General features: G+C 68.7%; 3 protein-coding genes across 3 annotated transcripts in view; 2 read left to right on the top strand and 1 right to left on the bottom strand.

Annotated features, from left to right (window-relative positions):
- The window catches only part of CHLNCDRAFT_55386 (hypothetical protein), a gene marked incomplete at both ends in the record, with an annotated part of 4,625 nt that extends 2,236 nt beyond the window's left edge, over positions 1 to 2,389 (top strand). The window contains 6 exons of the mRNA XM_005843061.1: positions 389 to 431; positions 782 to 887; positions 1,230 to 1,404; positions 1,590 to 1,742; positions 1,972 to 2,112; positions 2,304 to 2,389. Coding sequence (XP_005843123.1) covers positions 389 to 431; positions 782 to 887; positions 1,230 to 1,404; positions 1,590 to 1,742; positions 1,972 to 2,112; positions 2,304 to 2,389 — 704 coding nt within the window. The remainder of the gene's footprint in view (positions 1 to 388; positions 432 to 781; positions 888 to 1,229; positions 1,405 to 1,589; positions 1,743 to 1,971; positions 2,113 to 2,303) is intronic.
- Positions 2,390 to 3,360: 971 nt separating this feature from the next.
- CHLNCDRAFT_13133 (hypothetical protein) lies at positions 3,361 to 3,585 on the bottom strand (the record flags this gene model as incomplete). The annotated part of the gene is made up of 1 exon (XM_005843029.1): positions 3,361 to 3,585. A coding segment is annotated over one exon (225 nt), but the record flags the coding sequence as incomplete, so codon positions are not given.
- A 1,980-nt stretch (positions 3,586 to 5,565) lies between these two features.
- Positions 5,566 to 6,775, top strand: CHLNCDRAFT_141489 (expressed protein; the record flags this gene model as incomplete). The annotated part of the gene is made up of 6 exons (XM_005843060.1): positions 5,566 to 5,577; positions 5,956 to 6,109; positions 6,223 to 6,254; positions 6,287 to 6,328; positions 6,505 to 6,639; positions 6,710 to 6,775. The coding sequence occupies 6 exons, from the start codon at positions 5,566 to 5,568 to the stop codon at positions 6,773 to 6,775; spliced, it is 441 nt and encodes a 146-aa protein (XP_005843122.1).
- Between the last annotated feature and the right edge of the window lie 3,177 nt (positions 6,776 to 9,952).

Raw genomic sequence — 9,952 nt, 5'->3', positions numbered from 1 at the left:
TGTGTGTTGGCTTGTGTGTGTGTTGGCTTGCGAGTGTGTGTGTGTGTGTGTGTGCGCGCGTGTGCGTGCGCGCACGCGCGGGCGTGTGGCTGTGGTTTTGCTGGCGTTGGGACCGCGCCGTTGCCATGGTGGGGTGGTGACGGGTGGGAGTGTGGGGAGAGGGCGTCGCCTGTGGCTGTCTGTGGCTGTGATGGTGTGGCGGTGGCATGCTGGGAGCGCTCCAGGCGAGGGAGGGATGAGGCCACAGGGGCCAGCGCAGGGCCTGAGCGGCCGCCTGCGAGCGCATGCCCGCCGCCTGCCACACCCCGGGCCCCAGCGGCGCCTGGCGCTCCCGTGCTGCGCCTGCTGGCCCGGTCTCACGCCTGCCCGCGCCTGCCTGCCCTCGCAGGGGCCCCCATGCGGCAGTGGACCGGCTACATTGACGCGGAGCGGTGAGGACAGGCGTGGGCAGGGGCTGGGGGATGTCTTGCGGGGTTCCTGTTTCCTTTGTGTGCTGGGGTGTCTTGTGGGGGCTAGGGGGTGTCTTGTGGGGTGACTAGGCACGCTTGCGGGCCGCCGCTCGTGCGCTCCCACGGCTGCACCTGCTTCCTGCTCCCACGGCCGCTCACGCGCGCGCCCACCCGCCCGCCCGCCCGCCTGCCTCCCGCGCTGCCGCGCCCCGCCCGCTTGCTGACCGCGCCGCCCTGCCTCTCCTCTGCCTGCTCACGCCTAGCCTCTCACCCGCCACCCGCCTGCCTGCCTGCCTGCCTGCCCGCCCGCGCTGCCCCGCCCCGCCTGCCAGGCTGACCGAGGAGCTGCTTCCCTTTTTGGAGCACGACATTCACGACCCAGACGCCTCTCGCCTGGCACGCCGCTCACGCTCCTCCCGCAGAGACCTGGCCCCGCAGGTGCCGCCCCCACACCCCTGCCGCCGCCTTGCACTGCCTGCCGGTGCCTGCTGGTGGCAGGACCTGCTGGCGGCAGGGCAGGCCCCCCCCTGCCTGCCTGCTGGTGGCTGCGCATGCGTGGTGCATGGTGGCTTGTTGTGTGTGGTGTGGTGCGGGTGTGGGTGGGGCGCCGGTGTGCACACCGCTGCGGAGGGCTGCTGCATGGGGCAGCTCCGCTGCCCTGTGCATTGGGCTGCCTTCGCCCCCCTGCCGGCCTCCCAGCCTGAGCCGCCCTGCCCGCCTGCTGCCTGCCCACCTGCCTGCCTGCCTGCCTGCCTGCCTGCCTGCCTGCCGCCCTTACAGCAGCAGGCGCAGCAGGCGCAGCAGGCGCAGCAGGCGCAGCAGGGTCCCAGGGCGATGGATGAGGATGAGGAGCTGCAGCGTGCGCTAGAGATGAGCATGGCTGGCGGCGGCGGCGGCGGCGCCGTGCTGGGCAGCGGCTTTCCCAGCGGCGCCGCAAGCTCCGGCTTTGGCACGGGTGGGCTGGTGGGGCGTGGAGGGGCGGGCCGGGCGGCGTGGGGTCTGCGCAGCCTGTGGTGCCAGCCTGCGGCTGCTTGTGTGCGGGGCTGCGGCGCGTGCTGGGGCAGCCAGGCCACCCGCCTGTGCGCTCCGCACCCAGCCCGACGAGTGCTTTCCCGGCTTGCTTGCTTGCTGCTGCCGCAGACATTGAGGAGGAGGAAGAGGAGGTGGAGGAGGAGGCCCCGGCGGCGGCTGGCGGCGCGGCGTTGCCTGCAGCGCGCCCGGCCGCAGAGGTGCAGGCGGAGGCGGCGGCACGCCTGCCGCAGGAGCCTTCCGACGGCAGCGGCTGCAGGATAGGTGCGCTTGCGGTGCTGCCGGGGGCGGGCTGGGGCAGGCTGTGGGATCTCCTGCAGGGCCACGGCGTGCCGGCAGCGGGCAGCGGCCGCCTGGGCCGGTGCCCGCCGGCCTTCGGCAGCCCCCCCGGTGCTGCCGTCGCCGCTGCCGGCTGCCCCAGCGCGCCCGCACCCCACACCCACGTCACGGCCTCGCCTCCCTTCCCTGCTCCCCTCCCTTGCCTGCCGCGCAGCGGTGCGCCTGCCAGACGGGCGCCGCGCCCAGCGCCGCTTCCCGGCCGGTACCGCTCTGGCCGCCGTCTACGACTTCTGCCTGTCGCAGAGCGAGGAGGCGGGGGGCGGGCGCAGGTTCAGCCTGTCGCAGGGGTTCCCAGGTGGGGGGCCAGCACCCCCGCCCCGTGCGCTGCCTGCCGCGCCGCGCCCTCGCCCTGCCCCGCCGCGTCGTTCCCTCCCGCCTCCTGCTGCCAGCACAGGCCGAGGACGCCGAGGACGCAGCCTCCCTCCCTGCCCCGCCACGCCCCGAACATAACCGCCACCGCTGTGTTTGTTTCTTGTGTGGCTGCAGGCGCGCCAGCGTTGGACGATCAGCAGCAGACGGTGGAGGCTGCGGGCCTGAATGGCGCCATGCTGGTGCTCAAGTGGCAGGACTGACGGGAGGGTGCAGCGGGCGGCAGCCGGGCTGCCGCCTGAGGGACAGCCCAACAGACTTTTTCGCTTTGTAGCCATAGCCGCGCTTACACTTGTAGTTCTGAACAGGTCAACACTCAAGGCGAGGGTCGGCGCAGCCGTGCTGGGCAGGGGCAGCAGCTGGCAGCAGCGGCAGCACCGGGCTGGCAGATTGTGTGTGTGGTTCCTTGTTTGGGTTGGTGTTGAATAACACCGATTGTTTTTGGGGGTTGTTTTTGGAGTTTGTGGTGGAAGGGTCAGGGTCAGTCAGTCGGTGGTCGGTCAGTCGCGTCAGAGAGTCAGGACGCCGCCGGCTGGCCTGGCTGCTTACACCTTCTTGGGGGCAGCGGGCGCCTTCTTGGGGGCAGCCTTCTTGGGGGCAGCCTTCTTGGCGGCAGGCTTCTTGGCGGCAGGCTTCTTGGTTGCCGTCTTCTTCACGCCAGTGGCCTTTTGTTGGGGAGCAAGCGTGGCGGGCAAGCAGCAGAAGCAACGTCAAGCAACAGTCACCCAGCAGTCACCCTTTCTCCTTCCTCTCTTGCCCTCGGCTGGCTGTTGAAGCGCTTTGCCGCGCTCGCTTGCTGCCCGCCTCGCACCTTGGGGGTCTTTGCCTTCTTGGCGGCGGGCTTCTTGGCAGCAGCGGGCTTCTTGGCAGCCGGCTTCTTCTGCAGGGAGAGCGGCGGAGGGGAGGGTGTGGTGGGCGGGCCGGTGTGGCGGGCACGGTGCTGGCGGGTTTGGCGTCGCCACTGGCTGCTGCGTTGCTGCCGGGCAGGCCCAGCTGGTCAGTGCTTACCTTGACCACCTTCTTGGGCTTCTTGGGCTCCTTCTGCGTTCCACAGGCAGGCAGCAGGCAGCACAGTTGTTGAGCGGCGGCGATGGCGCAGGCAGCGGCAGCTGTTCGCACTCAAAAAACCGGCTGCCTGCCCTCCCGCCTGCAGGCCTTCGGCCTCGCCGATCCAAGTCCGCCTCACCTTCAGGGCCTCGCTCAGCTTGAAGCTGGCCTTGACCTTCACCAGCTTGCCAGAGGCTGCCAGCCGCTTCAGCTGCTGGCTGAGGGTCTTCTCAAAGCCGGCAGGCACCTTGTAGTTGGTGCCGATGTACTTGCCGATGGCCTTGGAGGAGGAGCCCGTGCGCTCCTTCAGGGCCTTGATCGCGGCGGCCACCATGGTGACATAGGGGGGGTGGGCGGGGGGAGCCTTGTCGCCGGCCATGGTTGCTGGGTGTGACGGTAGCAGGATCGGGCAGAGAGGGGGGGTAACCTGAGCGTGGCGGGGCGGGGTGTGAAGTAGGGACAGCTGAGCTGTCGACGGTTGGAAAGTTTGAAGCCAGGCAACAGCCGGCGAAGGGCGGGCCCCGGATTGGGCTGCACCTCCGCCAAACCGCCCCCTGGCGGCTGCACATGCCTGTGGGCAGGTGCTGGGCCCAATTTGGGTGGGGAAGGGGCCTGCAAGCCGGGGGATGGCCGGCCCCGCCCTGCCGCCGCCACTCCCGCCCGCCCTGCAGCAGCGCCGCAGGCGGTGGGCTCCTTGGCCAGTGCAGCGCTGCATGTACAATTCAGGGCGCTGCTTCAAGCGGAGTGGAGTGTCACTGCAACTCTTCAGAATGCCCTCCACTTCCAACGGGGGCCTCAAACTGTTGCGGCGGCGCCCAGCACCCCACCGCTGCCCCGCCTCAAAAACACGCTCACCGCCGCATCGTCCGGGTGCCTGTTCTCAGTCCACCCGAGGCAGCCTGCCACTTTGAGTTGATAACTAGACTGAAACCGTGTGTGATGGCTGCTGGGAAGGTTGGGGGCTGCTGGGAAAGGCCTGGGGCTGGGTTTGGCGGGGGTGCTGGGCGCGGAGTGCCCGCCCCCCTTCCTCGGTGCTAAGCAAGCACACGGCACGCGCGTTTGCAATCAGGAAACGAAGCAGCATGGCCCAATGAGCCACAAAGTGATTCAAGGAATTGCTGCCTGCCTGCCTCAACAACATGTGGCTGCTTTGACTACCAGCTCTGGGCGGCGGTGGCGGCACCGCCGCCAGCAGTGGTTGTGCCTCCCCCAACCGCACGCTCGATAGCTGAGGCAGGCGCAGAAGCAGGCCACGACTGGCAGATCCTGCTGGAAGCTGCTGGAAGCTGGTGGGACGACCCGGGTGGGTTGCGGAAACGCACACCCACCGCCCGCCCACGGGGCTCCGCCCTTGCCCCCAACCGGCGTTCAAGGCCGGCGCGCCGAGCTGTGATGTGCACGCGCCACCTGCTATAATCAGATGACACGTGCAGGGTGTTGCAGACAGGGTGGGGGTAGGCTGAGAGAGGCCGGCATGAGACGGCCACCGCCCGCCAGACCGCGCCAGCCGACGTTCGAACCACGCCCCGCCCTCGCATGCATGCACACTCAAGCTATAGCTGATAGCCCCACCAGAGGCTCTACTGTGCCTCAGAACGCTTGTAACAGAGTGTGAATGGTGCAGACGCTGTCCCACCCTTTCCTGCCCTGTTGCGCTGCCGGGTGGATGCCGCCAAAGTGGCGGCGGCGGCGAGCTTCGACGCACATGCCATACCCGCCGCCAACGCCACCTCCACATCAGGTTGCCGGGCCATGTGCCCAGCAGTTAAGGTATAAAACATTGTTTAAAATCGCTGTGCACCTGCCAGGCGCACACCTCCTGGCAACGAGGGCAACGCGGCCGGCTGCTCATGCAAAGAGGGCGCGCCCGAAGCCGCACGTGCATGTCGAGATGGTGCGGGCCGGCACCTGTCATCTGGCCCGTGCGTCCCTGAAAAATAGCACTTGAGGTGCTGAACTGACGGAGTAAGTGCAGACACAGCTTTGCTGTGGCGGCGGGACCGGGGGAGAGGAGCGGCTGACGGGCCGCCACGGCGGTGTGCTTCCGCCCGCCGCCAAGGCGGGTCGCCACGCCGCCGGCGGGAGGCTCGGCAGCCTGGCGGGCCTCCCAGGGGGCTGCATCCAACCGCACACCTCGCATTATCTGCCGCAAGCAGCCCGGGATCGCTGGTGGGATCTCCTGGGGCTCCAGGTCGCGCCCAGTGCTGAGCCTGCTGGGGTGCTGTGTTGGCAGTTGGTCTGGAAAGAACACTTGTGCCTCGCGCCCACCGCCCCGCCACCACTTCCCGCCTGCTGCTCCCTTGCCCACCCAACACAGACCCACAGAACCGACATGGCTCCCAAGGTGAGGCCCCGCCGACAGCTGCTGCCCGCCGCGTTTGCTTGCAGGCAGCGGGCGCCCCTGCAGCCCGTGCAGCACGCCCTGCGCTGCTGCTTGCGCCAGCCAGCCAGCAGGCAGCGCGGGCGCAGCGGCCACTGCAGCCCATGACAGGCAGCGGCTGGGCGCCAGCACCATGTCAACAACGAGTGCTGGGGAGCGCGGCGCTGGGGCTGTCGCCCGCCTCTGGTGGAGGCAGGAGGCATGAGGACGTTGGCAGGGGCCGAGAAAGGCAGTCTGCCCTGATCCCGCGGGATCTTGAATCTGCGCCCGGCGCTCGGCGTCCATCTGCTGCACCACCCCCTTGATAGCCCTCCTGCCCTCCCTCCCGTGCCCCCGACACAGGCTGCCGCCCCCAAGAAGAGCCCGGCCAAGAAGCCGGCTGCTCCCAAGGCCAAGAAGCCCGCGGCCAAGCCCAAGGCTGCACCCAAGCCCAAGGCCGCCGCCAAGCCCAAGGCTGCCACCCCCAAGGCACGCTCCCCTGCCAGCCTGCTTGCCGGTGGTGACGCCCTGGCCAGGATAGCACGCAGCAAGCTGCTGGGGGAATGTGCCAGCTTGGGGCGAGGCAGAGGCTTGTGCCCGCCCGGCCGCCGCCACCGGGCGTCCCGCCAGCCGACTTCATCGCAACCGCCACAGCTCACCTCGTGCACCCTTGCCTCCCCGCTTCCTGCTGCAGGTGAAGAAGACCACCACCACCAAGAAGGCGGCGCCCAAGAAGGTGGGCTGCCTGCCTGGCCTGGGGAGCAGCAGCGCCGGCGCGCCGCCTTTGCCGTGCCGTATAACAACCACCGCCGCCAGTCGGGAGGGGCCATGCAGCGCAGCCTGCGGTGCTGGCACGCGTGCTTGCCTGCCCTGCCCGTGCTCACTCTCTCCTGCGCTGCCCTGCCTCCGCAGACCGTGGCCAAGAAGGCCACCCCCGCCAAGAAGGCCGCGCCCAAGAAGCCCGCCGCCAAGAAGGCGAGTGGGCCGCCGCCGCTCCCCATGCTTGCGGCCCGCCCTTCCAGCCCTTGCAGCCCGCCGCCCAGCGGCGTCTTGCCTTCACCGGCCCGCCAGCCCCGCTCACACCAGCCCTGCCTCCCTGCCTGCTGCCCGCGTGCAGCCCGCTGCCAAGAAGCCCGCCGCCAAGAAGCCCGCCCCCAAGAAGCCCGCCCCCAAGAAGGCGTGAGCCAGCCGCCCAGCCCCGCACAGAGACCATGCGCCCAGCGCAGCCGCCTGAGCGCCCGACTGACCGACTCCGCCTGACGGTGCCTCCCCACCGCACCGCTTCTACCCGCACCCCCACCCACTCGCTCGACCGACCGACCGGCCCGCCAGCCACACTGGCGGCCTCGCCACCGTGGCTGAGTTCGTGTGCCTTTTCCTCTGACTCCCACACACGCACCGCACCTGACTGCCCTCGACCTCCCCCCATGCATCTGTATCAGTAGGGAAACCACGTTCATCCCTCCTTGCATGCGTGCTTGTACCACCGGCAACGGCGGCCTCGCATGCCGGACATGCACCCCAACCCCCCTCCTCCTTTTGCATCGCCCGTTTTCTCTCTACCCTGGTGTCTGCGTCCCTTCCCACACGATACACATGTCGCTTTCAGCATTGGAACGCACTGATTCAATGTAAACGCAGCTCGGCAGAAAGCGCTCCACGGGAAGCAGGCTGGGGCGGCGGGGCGCGAGCGCGTCGGGAGGGAGCGAGCGCTGCTGTGGCTGCGCTGGGCGTGGCCTTCCGCAATGTGGCTTGCCATCTTCTTGTTGTGGTGGTGTTTCAGGGGGCCTACCTGCTGCAGAGCAGCGGTGACGTGGCGGTGACAAGCTCAGCCTAGGTTTGAAACATGGCTCTTATGCTCTGCCTCTACATTCTCGCAGCCTTGGACGAGCCAGGCACAGCCACCAGCCGCACCTAGGTTCTCGTGACTGCCACACTTCCTCTGCTCTGTCCTGCTGGCTGCTGCTCCCTCTCAACAGGCCCCTGCCCTTGCCGGAAGCACGCACGAGGAAAGCAGGCTGGTGCGGCTACTCCTCACCCGCCGCCCTTGGACACTGCCGCTCTCAACCATGACTGCCGCTCGTCGTGCAATGAGCTTGATGGCAGTAGGGGATTTGGCCGTGCGGCGCTACGACAAGCAGTGGGTGCAGGCAGCACTCAACCAGCCCTGCTCACTCATCGAAGGGACAGCGAAGGATGAACGATGCTGCACAGGGCAGCATTCCTGCACAGCACAGGAAGACAGCGTATTTTGCTGCACCGAGGCAGGCAGCACGGGGGAGGGCGCAGCAACTTCAAGACTCCAAGAGCCAGCACTCAGCAGCAAGCAGCAGACCGCGGCAGCAAGAAGCTCAATTCTGCACCTCAGCCGCCAATGTCACCCGCCGAATGTGGGACCTGGTGGTTCAGCATCCAGCAGCCCGTAGCAGCCCGCAGCAGCCAGCGGCAGCAAGGTGCACAATTCGGCGCCTCAGGCGCCCGATTCGGCACCTCAGCCGCCGAATGCTGCGCCTCAGGCGCCTGATTCTGCACCTCAGCCGCCGAATGTGGGACCTGGTGGTTCAGCATCCAGCAGCCCGCGGAAGCCAGCGGCAGCCAGCGGCAGCAAGGTGCACGATTCGGCGCCTCAGGCGCCGGATTCGGCACCTCAGCCGCCGAATGCTGCGCCTCAGGCGCCTGATTCTGCACCTCAGCCGCCGAATGTGGGACCTGGTGGTTCAGCATCCAGCAGCCCGCAGCAGCCCGCGGCAGCCAGCGGCAGCAAGGTGCCCGATTCGGCGCCTCAGGCGCCCGATTCGGCACCTCAGCCGCCGAATGCTGCGCCTCAGGCGCCTGATTCTGCACCTCAGCCGCCGAATGTGGGACCTGGTGGTTCAGCATCCAGCAGCCCGTAGCAGCCCGCGGCAGCCAGCGGCAGCAAGGTGCACAATTCGGCGCCTCAGCCGCCCGATTCGGCACCTCAGCCGCCGGATGCTGCGCCTCAGGCGCCTGATTCTGCACCTTAGCTGCCGAATGTGGGACCTGGTGGTTCAGCATCCAGCAGCCCGCAGCAGCCCGCGGCAGCCAGCGGCAGCAAGGTGCCCGATTCGGCGCCTCAGGCGCCCGATTCGGCACCTCAGCCGCCGAATGCTGCGCCTCAGGCGCCCCATTCGGCACCTCAGCCGCCGAATGTGGGACCTGGTGGTTCAGCATCCAGCAGCCCGCAGCAGCCAGCGGCAGCCAGCGGCAGCAAGGTGCACAATTCGGCGCCTCAGGCGCCCCATTCGGCACCTCAGCCGCCGAATGTGGGACCTGGTGGTTCAGCATCCAGCAGCCCGCGGCAGCCAGCGGCAGCAAGGTGCACAATTCGGCGCCTCAGGCCCCCGATTCGGCACCTCAGCCGCCGAATGCTGCGCCTCAGGCGCTTGATTCTGCACCTCAGCCGCCGAATGTGGGACCTGGTGGTTCAGCATCCAGCAGCCCGCAGCAGCCAGCGGCAGCCAGCGGCAGCAAGGTGCCCGATTCGGCACCTCAGGCGCCCGATTCGGCACATCAGCCGCCGAATGCTGCGCCTCAGGTGCCTGATTCTGCACCTCAGCCGCCGAATGTGGGACCTGGTGGTTCAGCATCCAGCAGCCCGCAGCAGCCAGCGGCAGCCAGCGGCAGCAAGGTGCCCGATTCGGCGCCTCAGGCGCCCGATTCGGCACCTCAGCCGCCGAATGCTGCGCCTCAGGCGCCTGATTCTGCACCTCAGCCGCCGAATGTGGGACCTGGTGGTTCAGCATCCAGCAGCCCGCAGCAGCCCGCGGCAGCCAGCGGCAGCAAGGTGCCCGATTCGGCACGTCAGGCGCCCGATTCGGCACCTCAGCCGCCGAATGCTGCGCCTCAGGTGCCTGATTCTGCACCTCAGCCGCCGAATGTGGGACCTGGTGGTTCAGCATCCAGCAGCCCGTAGCAGCCCGCGGCAGCCAGCGGCAGCAAGGTGCACAATTCGGCGCCTCAGCCGCCCGATTCGGCACCTCAGCCGCCGGATGCTGCGCCTCAGGCGCCTGATTCTGCACCTTAGCTGCCGAATGTGGGACCTGGTGGTTCAGCATCCAGCAGCCCGCGGCAGCCAGCGGCAGCCAGCGGCAGCAAGGTGCCCGATTCGGCGCCTCAGGCGCCCCATTCGGCACCTCAGCCGCCGAATGCTGCGCCTCAGGCGCCTGATTCTGCACCTCAGCCGCCGAATGTGGGACCTGGTGGTTCAGCGTCCAGCAGCCCGCGGAAGCCAGCGGCAGCAAGGTGCCCGATTCGGCGCCTCAGGCGCCCGATTCGGCACCTCAGCCGCCGAATGCTGCGCCTCAGGCGCCTGATTCTGCACCTCAGCCGCCGAATGTGG

Source organism: Chlorella variabilis (genome assembly GCF_000147415.1).
Source record: "Chlorella variabilis unplaced genomic scaffold CHLNCscaffold_35, whole genome shotgun sequence".
Lineage (NCBI taxonomy): Eukaryota > Viridiplantae > Chlorophyta > Trebouxiophyceae > Chlorellales > Chlorellaceae > Chlorella > Chlorella variabilis.
The sequence above is the reverse complement of the archived record's forward strand: the minus strand, read 5'-3'. Positions and strand labels throughout refer to the sequence as shown.